The sequence below is a fragment of the Colletotrichum abscissum genome, assembly GCF_030869225.1.
Source record: "Colletotrichum abscissum strain IMI 504890 chromosome Unknown Scaffold_56.1, whole genome shotgun sequence".
In the NCBI taxonomy this organism is placed as follows: domain Eukaryota; kingdom Fungi; phylum Ascomycota; class Sordariomycetes; order Glomerellales; family Glomerellaceae; genus Colletotrichum; species Colletotrichum abscissum.
In genome coordinates, this window is record NW_026850498.1 from 351 (window position 1) to 18,643 (window position 18,293).

General features: G+C 48.9%; 3 protein-coding genes across 3 annotated transcripts; 2 read left to right on the top strand and 1 right to left on the bottom strand.

Moving 5' to 3' along the window:
• Window positions 1-1,225: 1,225 nt before the first annotated feature.
• On the bottom strand, window positions 1,226-2,146 carry CABS01_14593 (uncharacterized protein; the record flags this gene model as incomplete). Its single annotated transcript, XM_060547931.1, has 2 exons — window positions 1,226-1,442; window positions 1,896-2,146. 2 exons carry the CDS (start codon window positions 2,144-2,146, stop codon window positions 1,226-1,228), a joined length of 468 nt encoding a protein of 155 aa, XP_060393048.1.
• A 1,245-nt stretch (window positions 2,147-3,391) lies between these two features.
• On the top strand, window positions 3,392-4,928 carry CABS01_14594 (beta-1,3-glucan-binding protein; the record flags this gene model as incomplete). Its single annotated transcript, XM_060547932.1, has 2 exons — window positions 3,392-3,936; window positions 3,992-4,928. 2 exons carry the CDS (start codon window positions 3,392-3,394, stop codon window positions 4,926-4,928), a joined length of 1,482 nt encoding a protein of 493 aa, XP_060393049.1.
• A 479-nt stretch (window positions 4,929-5,407) lies between these two features.
• Window positions 5,408-5,677, top strand: CABS01_14595 (uncharacterized protein; the record flags this gene model as incomplete). The annotated part of the gene is made up of 1 exon (XM_060547933.1): window positions 5,408-5,677. One exon carries the CDS (start codon window positions 5,408-5,410, stop codon window positions 5,675-5,677), a length of 270 nt encoding a protein of 89 aa, XP_060393050.1.
• Between the last annotated feature and the right edge of the window lie 12,616 nt (window positions 5,678-18,293).

Below are 18,293 nucleotides of genomic sequence, written 5' to 3' on the forward strand. Positions count from 1 at the left end.
CGGGGTTGATGAGCTTGTACGGCGACTGACTGGCTCGTCTAGCCACCACACCAACGGCTTGAACGACATGCTCATGGGCTCATTGCGCTGTGAGACCTTCAAGCGTCAGACTCCGATGCAACGTCGACAAAGCTTCTTGAGGTGTGTGGCAAAACACAAACATGTTCAGAATGAATGGCAGTATGTCAGTTCGAGTAGTCCTGTGATGGACGTGCTGAAGCCCGCGCAACATCCTATCGACAGGCAAGCAATAGGTTATCGCCCAGCATAGTATGGCTTGACGTGCTGATTCGGCAGTGGTAGTTCCACAGCGTGCCACTTACAAGCCGCGTGACGATAGCTCAACTCATGTACTGTAACCAAAGCATTGAGACATCCCGACTCCGCGGAACGGGTTCAGTTGGGGAGTGAGTGCTGCCGCACGAGATAAGTCCCTACGAAAAGAAAAAGCCCGACGGAACATACGCCCGTTGAGTTTCGATGGACGAAGCCTAAGGTGATGGACATGATCTAATTCGACGAATGAGAGGGCCATAAAATTCTGTCCATGGTCTCCTCAAGGATTGCCGTACTGTGATAGAAGAGCAACATCAGCTCGGCTGGCCGATATTGAGACGCTAACGCATGCTGAACGCAGTGTAATCGGCCCTCTTGCTTGTCTGAGGCCTGCCAACGTGCCGACTACACTTGCATTGCAGGTGTCTCCCTGCAAGATAACCGGCAAGAGCCCTGAACGTGATAAATGTGCGTTATAGAAACTGAGGCTGAACAGCTGTCATTGTATCGGTTTGGAGATGGCTTGCCATATCTTGACACCGACAAAGCAGCGCTCCCGAGTTGGGTTTATCGGGTCACCATAAAAGGCAAGGTTGTATTAACGAGACAAAGAAAGACACCCGCCGCTTCGCGGGGGTCCGTCCCGGAGGCGTCGATCTTCCGAGGATGGGCCCAATGGAAGTCTCTAGCGTAGGGATAGAACCAAGGATACTGGAGCTCAGAGTTGGAAGTGTCTGTCATGGAGCATCCGACGGCGGGGCCGGTACAAGCACTCTCGAAGTCGCGATCAACATGTTGACCTCAGTTGCTACTCGCCACCCTTGGGAAGCATCGGGGAGCTAGAAGCACACTCCTTGCCGATCGTCGAATTCAGTTCCAAGGCGGACCGTCCGAGCTGCTGGAACAGAGCACGACTAAACTGCTCCATGGGAAAGGGCAAGGGCATCGTTTATGATGTATCCTTGATCTCATTGTAGAAGGCCTCTGGGCCAGTGTTGATGATGTCAAATCTCGAAGATGTTTTGAGTGAGTTGAACGTATGATTCACCTGGTTAGTCAACCCACTGCCACCAAATGGTGTAAGCAATGCAAGGAAATCATCGTCCGATATTCTGCAGCTCTTTGACACTGAGCTGCTGTGTGCTTTGGCTTTGGCCCCGGGAGGCCTACACTACCTTACTTCAGCTGAAGGTTGTTTCCTCAGTCTCGTATTGGGGCCAGGACAATGGCTGTTGATGAGATGCCGTAAGCCAAGACAACAGGCGCGCGGTGGGCCTTTGGACGCTGACCGAGTCTGTGTCTGGCACCTGGATAGGAGATGGTTCGAGTTGAGCTTTGACGCCATCGCGACACGACGGCGACGGTCTTGACGTGACGGTGGAAATTGCGGTAGGGAGGCCAGGAGGGGGCCAAGACGGGCCATGACAGACCGGCTCGATACTGTCGCGCGCTATTGGAACTAGTACCGAATAGGCAGCATCCCTTATCGTGTCTTTTTCGTCCGACCAGCGACCACATCAAGGACCAGGGTGCCAGCAGAAGAGCAGACAGGGGCTTTAATGCAGGTACAAGGGCATCGTTGAGCGAACTGGCCGATGCATGCACGCCACCGAGCTAACGAGCGCACCAGAACAAGCCGCATGGGCAAATCTCTTGCTGCTTTTCCTGGCCACCTGTGTACACAGCGGATACAGTTGCTGCTCTTTGGTGGGCAGTGCGCCGAGAAGCATAGGGAGCTGGAACCAACCCGCCCGAGGAAGCAAGGTAACGACGGCAAGACGGGAAGCGGGCCAGGCAAGGGCCAAGGGGTGCTGCTGGCAGGCTGAGACTGAGGGAGACCGAGAGCAGTCGGTACTTGCGATGTTGCCATTATATGCTCAGGGCTGAAGGTGAAGCGTTCTGCAGTGTTTCACTAGTGAGGCTTCGTGGTGGCCGTAGTTGCTGTGCCGGAGGGCATGATGAGATAGTGATCCTTGACTATTCTTGCGTGGTCTGCTCCGTACAAGGCGGCGTACATGGCGAGAGCTGAATTAGAAGCGCCGAGATGCATACTTAGGTTTGGTGGGTGATGGAGCCCTTGGTGCGTGTCAGGACTATCTTGGGTGGTAATATTGGGCAAACGGCGAGGCCAGACCAGACGAAGCGGGAGTGGAGTGCTTCAGGTCTGGATTGATCGAGGTGAGGGCGATGGGGAGGCCGAAGAAACGAACGAGGATTGTCGTCGTCGAGGCGTTTGTGAAAGAAACAAATGCGGCCCCGTCCGAACTAGCAAAAGACCGGATCCAAAGTTAACGACAGGAGGTGGACAAGCTGAAAGGCGATCGAGGAGGGGCGCCGGGGGTGGTACGTGGAGAGGCAGAAGAAGAAGAAGAAGAAGATGGGAGGCAGAGAGGAGCAAGAAGACGCGACGAAAAAAGACCACTGGGGGGTGTGCGTGCAAACGTGGGAGAAGGAAAAGGACTTCGGTACGTACAGTGCGCAGGCTCGGTTGGTGATTTCCACCGTTGCTGAATTAGGGGTCTTGACGACTGAACCGCCACTGTAAGGCAGCGGGTCCAGCGCCGATGTGAGCTATCCTTTATACTGTATGAAGTAAGCCAAAAGGGGTGAGATAAGCACTGTCAAAGGTCACACCTCCCAAAATGAGCAGAAGGAGCAGAATGGGCAAAAAAGTACATTGGCAGAGGTACCCGAATCGCACTTGGCCTTCCTCATCTTAGCTCGCCCAGGAGGAGCAAGAGCGCCTTTGATCTGCCTGCGTCTTCTCCTGTTGGCGGCGACCTGAGTCCCTGACCTTGCCATTTACCTCCCCGGTCTCGCCTTTTTCCTTCAAGCCCAACTGGGATTTCTTTCTTCTCTCCTTCGCCTTGTCCGTCGTTGGGAACACTACAAATCTTTCCCTTGCCGCTCTTTCTCGCTGCCATCTCGAGGATTTACTCATCTGCACTGGCGTTGCGACAACCCGGCAAATTCATAGACGATTCGCGGCTTCACATTCGTTATACCCACGCTTGCTTACCGTCGACTACCTCGAGGAACAAGTACTATTCCTCCGCGTCAAGCCGCAAGGCCATTCGCTTGTCTCGTCAACCTCAACCTTCGTCTATAACCCATCATGGATCAGGACCAGTACAATCAGGGCTACTACTCCCGCCCAGCAGCTGGAATGCCTTCACAGGCCACCACTGCTACCGGAACCCCCCTTCGCCCCGGCACGCCCAACACTGAAAACAGCAGAAATCCTTTTGGCGATGGTGTCGAGTCCCAAGCTTCTCAGAGAGGGCCCATGGCCGGTACACCAATGGGCACGAACCCATTCGGCACGCCTGCCGTTTCCCGACCTGCCTCGAGCTTCGGCTCGTCCAGTGCCATCGGCGCACGCTTCGATGAGCGATCCCAGCGGTACTTCCACTCCAGACGTATCCGTAAGGAGGATATCGAGAAGCCGTGGTTGGACAAGGCTGACCCCAAGGAGAAATGGGTCACCATCATTCCTATTGTCGGTATCTTTATTGGTCTCGCTGTCTCTGGCTTCCTCGTCTGGGACGGTATCAGAAGTGTCGTCAAGCACAAGTACTGCCCTGTGCTCATTGAGGATTTCTCCGGCAGCAGCCTGGATTCAAACATTTGGACCCAGGAGGTGCAAGTCGGCGGCTTTGGGTACGTTTCCTTGATTACATTCCTCTCACCCCGCATCACGCTAATCAAATTCCAGTAATGGCGAATTCCAGATGACCACTGCCGACAACGAGAACGTCTTCCTCAAGGACGGCAACTTGGTCATCCGTCCCACTCTTCAAGACTCCGCTCTTATTGAGAAGGACACCGAGATTGACTTGCTCAAGGACGGAACTTGCACTTCCACCGAGTTCTCCGCCTGTGTAACTGCCACCAACACTACTTCTGGCAACTCTTCCATTGTTCCCCCTACTAAGTCTGGTCGCATCAACACCAAGAAGGGTGCCACTCTCAAGTATGGCCGCGTCGAAGTTGTCGCCAAGCTGCCCAAGGGTGATTGGCTCTGGCCCGCTATCTGGATGATGCCCGTCGAGGATACCTATGGTGCTTGGCCCCTTTCGGGTGAGATTGATATCATGGAGTCTCGCGGTAACAACTGGACCTATGCCCAGGGCGGTAACAACATCGTCTCCTCTGCGCTGCACTGGGGCCCCGACCAGGCCAACGATGCCTGGTGGAGAACCAACAACAAGCGTCAGGCCCTGCACACGACCTATGGTGATGAATTCAACACCTTCGGTCTGGAATGGTCCCAGAAGTACCTCTTCACCTACGTCAACAGTCGCCTGCTCCAGGTCCTCTACACCAACTTTGACGAACCCATGTGGAAGCGTGGTGACTTCCCCCAGACTAACTCTAACGGTTCCCGCCTGGAGGACGTCTGGAGTCAAACTGGCCGTTCCAACACTCCCTTTGACCAGAAGTTCTACCTCATCATCAACGTGGCCGTCGGTGGTACCAACGGCTGGTTCGAAGATGGCCAGTCTGGCAAGCCGTGGGTTGGAAGCAGCCCCAACGCCAAGAAGGACTTCTGGAATGCCCGCGACCAGTGGTACCCCACGTGGACCCAGCCCGAGCTCACTGTCCAGAAGGTTTCCATGTGGCAGCAGTGCGACGGCAACGAGGAGCTGTAAAAGTCCACTCGAACGGCCATTTCTCTTTTTGGATATTTCGCACATTTACATATAGACGGCTACACGCACAATCGGGATAGATGACGGGCGCGCGGTGCGGATTTTACAACGGAAGGCGATTACTCTGGAATACCAACCTGGAATTACTTACCCAGGTGCTTTGAGCACATATATTTGATGACAATATCTTGGGTTATGATTAGGATATTGGGAGATGCAAACATACTACCATCTAATGAATTTGAAAACTTGCATAATCAATTTCGTATGATTCGAACAATCGTTGCCCACAATAAGGTTATCTGCAGCTTGACTGATGACTTCCAAGCTTCAACACTTCCAAGAGGCAGCTAACATCAGAGCCTTGGCACTGCCGGCGGCTTGAGATCCCTGCATTTAAAGACTCAAGGCAGGTATATGGCCGATGCAGTCATCACCACCACAGTAACCGACACCAGCCAGCTGCTGTCAGACGGCGCATGCTACTCGCCTTGATTGTTCGTGGGCCGTGGCTCCCACAGTCTGCAGATGCTACACTTCCAAGTTCTGGCTTGAGTTGGCTGACTTATCACAGCGCCCGGCCAACACCTGTACAACAAGGGCCTGGAATCGATGAACCCAGAAAGACAACCTTGCGGCAGGCGACTGGTGTACTATTACAGCGTCGGGTGGCAGCAAAACCCAGCTGTGACAGCCTGAAGCCAAGAATCAAGGGTCGGAAGACTGGGGGCCTTGGGAGCCGGCCGTAGCTCATCGAATCACCATCCTGGATGGATCGTCGCGAAGCCTTTTTTTACGTTTTGTTGACCTTTGCCAGGTTTTCCTGATGACACTGGATGCAATGCTACTTTCTGGTGATTGCTCGGGCGTAGGGCCTTGCCACCGGCACCTCTGGACACCTGCTAGTATCCGGCATTTCTTGCTTTGCTTAGGTGCCTTCGTTCCCGTCAGAAAACCATTTGCCCTCCTGTATCTGTACTTATTTGCATCCTCCTTTGATTTCGGCAAGGTGCACTGTAATGGGTATAATAAGATTGAGAACTTCATTAAAAACATCAGCCTTCATTAAGGCGGCGGAGATCTCAGTGTTACAGATACACAAGATGACTAGGCCTTGCGACTCTGTTGTGCATGTTGCTTCTTTTTTCTCTCCTTCTCCTTCTCAAAGATAGGTCTCGGGCTGCACAAGCTGGGGTAAGTCACGAATGAGACCAATTCGCCCCCCCTTCCCTCCGAACCGGGTGCGTGTGAGACTGTCCCGCATCAAATATAGAGTTGAAGAAAGGCCTCGTGGGGCGAGGGAGAGAGAGCATGGGGGAGTTCTGTCTCATTTGTAGAAAAGTCATGCTTTTGGGGGTACTGGTTTATTGATTGTGACGATGTCCTTTCGTGTCTTATACCAGATCTGCCGTGAGTCGAACATGTCATCCCTTCTGCGTCATCAGTGTGATCAAACACAAGTAGTATCCATGTGCGATGAGGAGCGAGAGCTGGGAAGAGGAACCTCTACGCAGTAAGGGCGAATGCCAGATGGCAGCCCCGATTGACCGGGAGAAACAGGGCGCAGAATCTGTCCGTGAGCCCTTGGCCGTCTCTGTTTCTACGACGTCGCCATGCGCGGACAAGTAGTGGTGAGAGCCGTCTGTGTATCAAAGCAGTAGTATCGGGAGGTGTTGGCAGAACCCACGAGTTCAGGTTCAAGGTGAGCTTCAGGTCAATGACACCTTGGGGTCACCGCAGTGGATACCTCTCAGTTCACCATGGAGAGCCCAAGGAGAAGCGGCCGCCAATCTCGATCCTCATCACATAAAGTGGGAACAAGAAGGATTCAATCACTCAAAGTCCAAGGACAATAATGAAATTCAAGGTTATGAGCAAGCTTATGGATAAAAAGTGGTGAACATACCACCCAGATCCACAGCATTTCCACTCATCAGTGGGAGAAGAAAGATCCATCAGATAGGGCATGTGGTAGCGGGCGATCGCACCCACACACGTCTCAGGCTCTCACCAGTGATTGAAGGCTCGCTGTTACTTCAAAGGGAACGGATAAGTGACGCGATGTTCATTCGGTGGGACTCGGTCAACGCGGGAATAATGGACAAGAGTGCGAAGATGGGAGATTGGGACTTTTGCGAGGATTCGCATGATGAGTGTGTTGATGAATCAGGGTGGCCATTGTGGATGAGAGCGGCTGTTTGTTCTCTTCCCGCCCATCCACCGATGGAGCATTCGTACAGAATCCCGCACCAACACTGCACAATAGGAACTTGGCCAGTTGGCGAGTGCCCGGCTGCTTGGGAATCAGGAAGCCCCGGCAGGAATTGCTACTCTCCCTGGCGAGCGTTGCCGGCCGAAGAGCATACTCTCCAGGGCTCTCAGTCTTGAGGCTGTGCTGCAGTTTACGGACGGAATCTTTTGATGCGAACGTGTATCTTGCTCACTGCTGAATGCACGTTTACCACTTGCGATATTTTGCGCATGGCGTCCGATATGGCCATGTGTCGCGTTACACAAGCGACGCAAGCGCAGATACGAGCTGCCCCGGCTCCCGACTTCCTTTGTCACAGTCTCACAGAACCTTTCGGTGCGAGCCGTGAAGTGAAAGAAAACCGGGCGGTCCCACGCCCGGAATCGCGGCAAGGCTGGGCAGCACAGCACAGTCTTTGTGCGCGCGCGGCCCACGATTAGCGATGCTGGGTCCAGCCGTCGTTGCCGATTTACACGAGTTCCCGACTGTTGGTTTTGTCACAGACACAAGCTGACGTCGCCTACTATGCCACGGACCCTTTTCTTGGTATGAGATCTTGTCCATCTTTGATCCTTCAGGTCGCCACAAGATACACCTCTTACACCGGTAGGCAAATCTGGCGGGGGCAAGATATCGGAGCGAGTGCTATAAGCAGGGAATGTCCCGCATCCCAGGGTCTTCGTACACGTGTAAATTCGTTTGTCCTGGGGTTCGCGATGGAGAAACGCCGCCTTGACCTCAGCTTGAAAAATGGGCTGATGGAGCTTTTTCGATGGTTTGTTTCCTCTTGCCAGAAGTGGATTGCAAACACGTCTCGTTGTGCGGCCTCTTTCGAGGTATCCAATTCGTATGGGTCTGGCTCGGCCTGGCCTGGATACTCTCCGTAGACAAGGTCACAGCCCGACAAGGGGTCGTTCACGTTTTTCTCTCCGGAGGATCCGCCCGCAATTTTTGACTGCCTACGGAGTACATAGTGTACAATCCATCCACCCATGCCGGTGGGTCGGAAGATCACCGGGACCCGAGGAATTTCGCCGACAAGCTAAATCAAGCTACGGGTAGTATTTTTTCCTAACAAGCTGAGCGGGGACAAGAGATAGGAGCTGAGGCGTGCCGCCTGTCGCCGGCATACTGCCGTCAAGGGTGAGCTGTCAGTCACACCGGACGGCAGGCCCGTCGTGACCCTGGCCGTGTAAGTAGGCGGGCGGTGCGTGCGTGCGTGTTGAAGTCGCGACACCAAAGTTGCTCGCTTGAATGCTCGGCAGATGAGTCGAGTACGTCCCTACAGCATGCGACAAGGCTACAGCAGGACGTTAACGGTTAAGGTGAGAGAGTCGGCTGCCGGCAACATGCTTCCGCCGCATGGAGGATTGCGAAATCCTGCTGTGCTATCACAGTCGAGTCTTATCTCGACAAGGGGTGCGAAAGGTGTGATTGAGGACCTGAAGCCTGGAACTTGATAGTGGAAAAGACTATGGGTGACGACCGGGAAAAGCTCGCACCCGACAGCATGGATGACACTGCTATTCCGGGAACAGAGAAGAGTGCGAGACACAAAGTGACACCGGTCCACGGACAAAGTCGCACGCGTCAGTCGACGATAGTCCAGAGCTGGTCGACGCGGACATTTTGCGAGGACCCAGGATGGCGGATTGAGGTGAAATTGCGATACAGAACGCCACCGGCGAGTCGCCTAGGGACATCCCACGTTGTAAGTTAGGTAGTTGTCGCGGCTGCGGCTGAAGACCCTGGACGATATTGGACTTTGACAACGACAAGTCTAGAGAGCCCACCTCGCTCTCATTCACCCCTCTCCCCCTATCATAGTCTACCTCTCTGTTTTCACGGAGCGGAGAGTGCGTGCGCGGAAAATGGTCGTAGCTAGAGGGGAAGCGAGTAGAGAGGCCGCGTAGTGTTCTCCTGGAAATAAGAGCGCGCCAAAGTTGCGTTACCCCCTATCCTCACTTGGGTGGAAATTGTAACTTAAGCCACGATATCTGCCATCTCAACATCGCCCGTCGCTGATTGGACGTAAAGAGCTGGGCTTGTGGGGGAAAAGGGGAGGAAAATGAGGTGTGGGCTGTGGCCGAGTGTGGCTGCTGCCGAAGCCTATAATTCAGTCAAAAAGCTTATATGTGCTGCACCGTCGACAGATGATAGGCTTGACTCGACAAGCGTGCTAGGTTTGGCCTCATTGGTGAGAATAAGACGGGCGTAAGCATGCTATCGACGGGGAATGAGGCCTTGATTCGGTGCGACGCCAATATGGTGAGATTCTGATAGAAAGTGCAGTTGCGATATCGATAGTTGAGCGGCGAGTCCAGGCAGTGTGGTCCTTGATAAGCTTAATTGCATGAGATGACAGGGGGCCAGGTTGATATTGGGCCTTGACATGCTCGCTTCGGCGTACCCCTGCCTATACTCCAAGTGCTGTCACTTTTGCTGACAGGTGCTGTGGCAATCCAGTCTGCATCGTGAAAGGCGGCGGTTGAGGCATTCAAAGGCGAGAAGGTGGGTTGATGAACAGGACCGAATCTTGGTGCCCTCTCATCCAACGAACGGGCTTTTCCAAGGGTAAGCCTCGGAGCCGTTGGGTTCATGTTCGCAGCGCGTCATATCTCACTCCTGGCGTCAGTCGCCACAAGCCATCATCTCGATTTCTATGCTGTTCCTGTAGAGGATTCAAACGGTCAACGAGCTGACTGGTTGAGCACGCCAAAGTTGGGTGAGAATGTGCATGAGTGTGTGTGAGCGAGTGTGTATAGTGCGAGTGAGTGTGTGTGGCTTGTAGTGGCTTGGATTGGCTGGAATATACCCTGGCCAGCATCCTTCTCTGCTGCTGCTTGATGCAAGTTCCTTGCCGAATACGAAGAATTGGCGGGTTGGGCACACTCAAGGATAGACCGCCTTGAGGAACCATTCATTATCCGTCGTGTTTATTCTTTTTTTTTCATTTTTTTCGAGGATCAACTCACTGTGTTTTGCTTTCGGATCGGTACATGCAACTGACCCTCCCCAATGTATAGGTAGCTCATGGTGGTGGTGTGCTCGTACACGCAAAAACATGTCGGAAAATTTGGAGATTACGAGCAAGAAACGGATATCGGGTCTGGAATTGATCTTGCCGTGCACCGAGTGTTCAGCTTCCAGCGGGTCTGGTGGGCTCTCAAGATGCTAGTAGGATAAATGATTTGTTACGTCAGCCATGGCTCAGAGTGAAACGACCGTCGGTGAAGGAACCCAATGCTGAGCAACTTCGGCCGAGTCGCCCGCCCCCTTGCGCGACCGGCAGAAGTGCTTCTCTCAAATCCATGGCTATTTTTCATGTGCGAGCCCATCCCCCTGGAACTGTTGATATCAGACTTGAGATGGCGTGCTGGATAGTGAGAGGGTCAACCTGGGCACCGCCAGATCTCTCACAAACACATAGTGATTGGCCACATCTAATGGCCCAAGGCGGTGTTTCCAGAGATTGAGAATGGATGACGTGAACGTTGTCCTCGAGGATTGCATCTCGCAACATGCTGGAGAAAATACGAGATTGATAGGCGTTGCAGTGCCTCGCAGCCCCTTCTCAGAGGGCAACAATGAACAAAGACCCGATCAGCTCATGAGAAAAACCACCGTCCTGGTCGGCCAGAGTCAGGTATCGCGCCGCCGTCTCATCTTTTCTTAGCGGTGTCATCATGGCTTTGAGCGCCGCTCTCAGTTAGCTTGCCGGTACGCGGTACCTAGCTTTGGGCGTTCCAGAAGCTCCATCTGTTTTCTGTTAGCGCCCCATAATATTTTTGAATATTTTCTTTTCTTTTCTCTGTTGTCCAAGAAAAGACTCTCTCCTGTGGCTAATGAGCCGGGCACCCGTTGTTCGTTTGCTTAGCGTGGCATGCAACCAAGCATGGACGAACCCCTGTTCGCACAACGGACCCATGCTATTGTCGCTGCTTTAATGCTAAACAGAGCAGTGAAAAGGACGCTGAGGTACCTACGGACACTCTTCCTCATTGTGAGAAGCCCTGCGACAAGCTGGGTACGGAGTATATCGCTTTCGTAAGGCGTGAGACGAACGGGTACGTTTCTGTTGATCGGGTTTTCGCTTTTCGATATGACCTTATCTGGGTCTCTACCACCCCCGCGAGATTCCATTCGGCACGTCATCCTCAACTTCTGGTAAATGCCACTCAGCTTCTTTGTTGTTCGCCCCAAGGCATCGAAAATGGTCCGGATTCGGCAATTTTGTGTCTTTGTCTTTGCAGCCGCAGCGTTGTAAAACAGTCATAGAGTTGCCAACATGAAGCGTGGCAGCAGTTTCGTACGCAATGGCTGTGCCCCTCCCACCAAGAGTCTGGTTCTCCGTGGGCATCCTGATGCATAACGCAGCCACGCAGCGACGGCCAAGGGTCCAGCTTCAAGTTGTGGCTATTGAATATTAGCACCTCCGCTGGTGGGGACACTTCTCAGCCAGCCTGAAGTGTTGAAATGTGGTCTCGGCATGGCTGGATAAGGCATCGTGCAACATATCTAAGGATATCTGGTCCTGTCCTGTGAACCGATAGAGTGACAGACTAGTGGCGCAAGGAGATGAGGGCGGGCGGCTTCATCCACATCGCTGGAAACCGCCCTCCAGCCTATCGCCTCAAGACAACTTGGATACTTGATCGTCTGGCTGCTGAGATTAGCGACATTTGTCGCAGTTGTCGATGGCTAACAAGGGGATGCTGGTAGGTAACAATGACCAGGCGTTCGCTGGACCCCGAATTCCACGTGATAGGAACAACATCGTTATGCCGAATAACAGCTCCGACAAGTGCGGCTGAAATTTTTCAATCGTGGCGACAGCTTCTATTCTAGCTGATTTCTTCGGATTCTCGCACGTTGGCGAAAGACGTTCAAAAAGAGCGTTAATAGATGTGTGACTTGATAATACTGAATGCGACGTTTGTTAGCTACCTGGACCCGTTGATACTGTTAGCAGCGGAGGCATACGCCGTAGAGCAATGCAGCAGTGGCCTAATAAGATAAGGGCGATGATATTCTGCCAGCACCTGCCGATATCCCGCCCCCAAGTGTGGCTGCGACCGCTCCTACCTCTGACTACGGAGCCCAGCTGCCCATACCTACCTACTTACCTACCTACTTACTTACTTACCTACTTACTTATTTACTTACCTACTTACCTACTTATAACTACTATTTTATTAACCTCACCGTTACTACTACTACTACTATTACTAATTAAAGCTATTCTTAACGTTAATATACTATAAAAAGAAAATAATTATAAAGTTAACAATCCTTTTATTTATTAATATACTATTAATTATAATGATTATAATTACGTAAAGTATAATTACTTACTTTATAATTAGCGCTTTTTTAGCTTATTTAAAGCTAGAGTAGTACTTAATAAAGCTATTTATAAGGCTAGCTTTATAGTCCGAATTATTTAATATAAACCCTTTACTAAAGTACTAATTATTATTACTTATTACTATACTTATAGCCCGTATTATAATTAAAAGTAATAACGCTTTATAAAATTAACTTATTTAAATAAGCGTTATAAATCCTTAACCTCGTTTATAAACTATTATTAATAGATCGTTATTAACTTTTTAAGTAGTAATTAGCTCTTTTATTCTATCGTTAGTAACTTCTATAATTATTATAACTACTTATTTAATAATACTAACGTTTTTATATATTACTATTACGCATTACTACGTAATAAAAAGGACTAAATCGTTAACTAATAAAATAAGGGTATTTAACTTATTTAAATCCTTTCGAGCTTATAGTTAAAAAGTAGCGATTATAGTAGTATTATTACTTGTAATATATTTAATATACTAACTACTTACTATTATAACAAATTAAGTAATAAATCCCTTATTAAGTAGTTATTTAACTAATTACATAATTTTATAAAATATTAATACTACTTTTAATATAACGACGCAAGCTATATTATAAGCTTATTTATTATACTTACTATTATAATTTCCCTACTTTAATAATATCTAGATATTTTATTAATAAATTCTATATATAAAACTAATTAATTTAATATACTACTATTTAATATTTACGGAGCTATAAATAATAGTTATACTTTTTAAATTACGAGCTATTTTTTATTTAGTAAGAAAGAAGCTAATTATTATTAGGCTATTAACTAGTTATTAATATTACTCCGGGCTTACGAAATTCTCTTTTTATAAGTTATATATACGGATTATAAGATTACTTTACCTAATATTTTTAATAATAATACTTAATTTAAAGTAGTATCGTACGTACTTTGCTATTAGTACGTTAACTTTAATATACTAATTAAAACCTAGTACTACTTCGGCCCGGCTACGAGGGATAAAATTAGTACTATTATATATAACCCTCGCTTTTAATAATTCCTTATGGATTAGAGTAATCTCCTCTATAATAAATTAATAACTATATACCGTAACTAATTATTTAAATTTAAAATTACTAAGTACTTTATAATAGTAATTAATTATACTATTAATACCTAGCTTAAGCCGTAGTATAAGAAAATCGTATTTATTTAGGTTAATTAAATTAAGTACTTTAGTTACTTAACTACGTTAATTATCGAATCCTTATACGTAAATATTAAAATACGAATTTATTATTATATAGGCGACTTTAAAGCCGTATTTAATAAATTAGTTATTTTTTAAGTAGGTTAAGCAGTTATAATTAATACTTATTAAACTTATTACTAAGCTAAAGTATTAAATATTACTATAGGATTATTTTAAAAAAAGGTCCGTATATATATATATTATAATACCCTTAGGTACTTTTTATAAAAACTCCGTATACTAAGTAAATAACTAAATTTAAGTTTATATAAAAAGCTATTAAAAAAGTGCGCACCCTACTTAATTCGAACTACTTATAAGCTATTTTATTACTACGTCCTCTAGTAATATACTAAGGACGGTACCCTAATATTACTAAAAAAGATTTATTTATATTAGTTCTAACGACGCTTAGAGCCTATTATTAATAATAATACCTCTACTCCCCTACTTAATTTTTTATAAATCCGAGGTAAGGGTTACTTATAGGGCTTTATAATAAGTATTATAATAGTTATAATAAGTATTAAAGTATTTAAATTAAAAAAGCTAGCGGTTAATCTAAGTACTTCTTCTAAATAAGAGCCCTTTATATTTAAGTATAAAGAAGTTATTAAATACGTAAAAATAGTACCTATACTAATATTACTATTATTAATAATACCTCTAGTACTAAGTAAGGCTACTTCTATTTAATAAGGCCTCGAGATTATACGTAAATTTAATATATACGAGCTTAATATAAAAATATAACGGGGGTATTAGTAGGCTATTATTAATAAAATAATTAACGTAATTAATAATAATATAATTAATCTTATAGGGGCTCCTTAGTTATTAATACTTATAAAGTTATAATTTTAATTAACTAGTAATTTTATATAGTTAAACGTACTATAAGATCTAATTAACGAGGATTATATTTATAATATTAATTTTATAATAAAAAGCGAGATAAATAAACTTATTAATAAGTACGAGGCTAAAGTAGAGTATAAGGCTAAAATAAAAGAAGTTACTAAATTACGGGCTATAGGTTATATAAAGTAATTAATAATTAATTAAGTAGTTAATTAAGTAGTTAATTAGGCTAATTCGTTAATTATTATACTTTTTATTAAAATAATTTAATTAACTATAAGTTAATTAACGGCCTCTAATTAGCTTAATCTATTTAAATACTAACTACGCAAAGCCTAGCTTACGTATGTGCCTAAGACCGGCGGTCGTGTGGCGGCTGTAGCCATAGTTGGGTGCAGAATAGCGGGAGGTAGTGGCAGAATATCATCGCCCTAAGATAATGCATGTCCCGTTGATATCATATCTCTAACTCGAGACAAGAGGTGTACATTTTCCGCGAGGACAATGCGAGCTAGCAGCAAATTCTCAGGCAGCGGCCACATGTCAGTCGTGGCGGTCTGCCGTTATTCGGCTCTAGTGCTATGATTGATGCAGACAAGCATGGTTTGGTGTATCCAAATCCGTACTCTGGCAGATATGAGACGTATGTGGTGTGCGGCCTCGTGGGTCTCGCTGTCTCGGGCAAATACTGTCATCATTGTATTCGTAGAACGTTGATATCTTCGGCGCTTTGTGCAGTGTACGGGGCCGGAGGCGATGGGGTCATGATGAAGGCTCTCGGTCTCGGACGATTTTCTCAGGTGTAGTGGTGCACGGGGAGGACGGTGAGGGAGAAACAAAGAGACGGATAGATGCCAAGCAGCAACGGTGCCGGCATCGAGTCGGAATACGGACCGGGTTGTAGGAAGTAGCACGGGTGGGATTGCGAGTTTGACAGGTCGGTGATGTCGATCCCTGAGTGGTCGGCAAAGCGTATCCGCAGATGCGGCTCCCAAGATGTCGGTGTGTGCGTGAGGTCTAAGAAAAGAAGTGTGTTCCGTTTGGCGACGAAGTTTCTAAAGGCTGAAAGGAAAGCAAGCGGGAGAGTAGACGGAAGCAGGTTAGAAGGGGCCACGAGTGAAAATGACAGAGCGCCACCCCGGTAACCGCTCACCAGCTATCGGCCGCCATGGCTACCCGCGTCTGTTGAATATCAAAGCCCCAAAGTCCCAAATATGAAGTCTGGATTGGTGAGCTTGCGTGTTCTCTGGTGATAGAAGAGGAGAATGAGGTGAGGAAGCAAGTCCGAGCCCAAGGACCCAAAAGGTCAAGATGACGAGCCAAGAGACTACCATCTCAGGTCAAGGAAAGAACCTAACATTGGGTCGCCGAAGAAGCGGTGCCTTCCACTTGGTCCCGGCAGCACCTAGCGTGTTTACTTGGTGTGTCCGAGGGCCCCACAATTGGCACGAGCTCTCCATCAGACAAGGGAAAGCACGGACCAAGACAAGGCTTCGGCTCAGGCACAGGCGCGGCGCTAAAGTAAAGTAAGCGGAGCCCGGTGGCCCGTCTCTTTCCATCCTTGTCAATCTTCGGCTGGCTGGCCCCTTCCTCACCCCTGATCCCGGACCTCACCCCCTGGTACCTTATGGAGTAGAGTGTGCAGAGGCAGGAGCAGCAGGGCAACCTCCCACACCCCTCCTTCTTTCCCTTGTTCCTTGCTTTTCTGCCTGGAACGACTTCCATTGGCCCAATGTCTCTCGTAACCCGCAATAATTCTTACTTGCACCTTCCCATTCAGCACACAGAGTTGTCCCTTGTCCTTGGCACGTTGGTACGGGTAGCCACGATGTCCTCACTCCTCGGTCGTCCTTTCCTCAGGTTCCCCCCAACCCCAAACTCCCAGAGCCACGCCCCCTTTTTCTCATTGTTGCTCTTGCCGTATCCGGGCATCATGGCTTTCGGCGCTGAAAAGTACGTTGTGGTTTCTAAGGTAGGAACTACTCCGTAGTAGTTTTTTTTTTCTTCTCACTTCTCTTTCTTCCCCTCTAGCCTCTCGATATTCACGTTATTCTTCCACGTTGACTAAACCCCTTCAAGCCAAGCTGCCAATTTCCACTGCAGGCTTCTATACCCAGTCTCGTCTGCACCTTGTCCCATTAAACCACTGCATCGTCGCCCTTATTTTTCATTTCCACCCCGAGAAGAGAACGTGGGATTCCCAGTCATTGCTGCTTTTCCAAGCGCGCCTTTCTTTTGCATCCCCCCTCCTCTACGGAGACGCTCTAATCCCCCTCCGATCCCTCGCTTCGTCCACACTTCAAACTAGTGATCCCGGCTTCAGCGTGGCGAGCACCGCGAATATCTCCAACAACCAGAACACGGCTGCTGCCATACTACGTAGTAGGGTCGCTAGCACATCGCATCATATCCCAATCGACGGGAACCTAGACACGCCTTCCAAGATAACCCGTGCAGACCAGGGCAGCGCCCCAGCGTCCGATTGTTGTCTTTGCCCTCTTTGCCCGCTCTCTCAGCATCCAATTCCCGGAACCTTGGCTCGCCGTGCCTCATCCGCGCAACTGTACGCAGTACCTCGTAAACAGAGAAGAATACCATACCTTAGGTACTGTACCCATCCAGTCCGTCCACTCGCTTATACGGTATACCGGGCGGTTCTTGCAAATCCCATCACCACGTTCCCCTCTCACGTCCCATCCCGTTCGCTCCCCTCGGCAACAGTGGCAGGCCAGCAGCTCGTCTAAGGCGGGCAAGGAACGGTGTATCCGTCCGTACCGCTCGCCGTAGGGCATTTCCCGATTCCCTTCTCATCATCCCACCCCCCCTTGCTCTGTCTTCTGCCTCTAGTCTATGCTCTAGCCAAAGCTTTTGGGTCTGGCTAGTAGGCAAGACTTCTCCTCTCTTACTCAACCATCCTACCAACTATTACCCACTCACTCTCCCCCTCCGCTGCCCACCAACCTGCGCTCGCTCTGTCCGCCGGTTCCTCGCCTCCAAGACTGGCCTGTTGCGCTATCCGTCTGCACACCCACCCCTTGGTCGTGTTGGCGAGGCTCATCGACGCTTTCCCCGATTGGACTGGCCTTGTTTCTTGCCGCTCCTCATCCTCCTCCTGTTGCTGTGTCTCTACCCTCTTCAATAACCTCTTGAACCCTCCCTCGTCTTCGACCACTATTTGGCTTGCCTTCCCTTCTCTCATCCCTCGAGATCGTCTACAAGACTAACCCTCAAGGCGCCCATCAGAGACCTCGAGGTTGTTTGCGCTGTCTCGTGCCTCCTCTTAGGCTTGACTCTCGCCCTCCGGTCCACATTCCTCGACTCGACTTTAATTCGACTCGATCCGACAACTCGGCGCCTTTGTTCATGCTTGCTTGAACGTTTCCATACATTCGCTACTATCAGCCTTTGGTTCCACTCGGAAGCCTACACACTCGCTATCACTGCCCACCTGACCTCCCCCTCAGCCTGGTCACTTGCCTCAGCTTGGGCTTCATCGTCTTTTCAAGCTTACTTTGTTCGATCCGAGTTCGAACACGGCAGCACCCACTGCATTGTCTTTGCGTAACATCCAGAGGTGCGCGACCTTCATGCTGTGCTCGTTCCACTCGGAATAAGCTTGTGACTGTGAGAGGTACTAACAATATTCAAGTA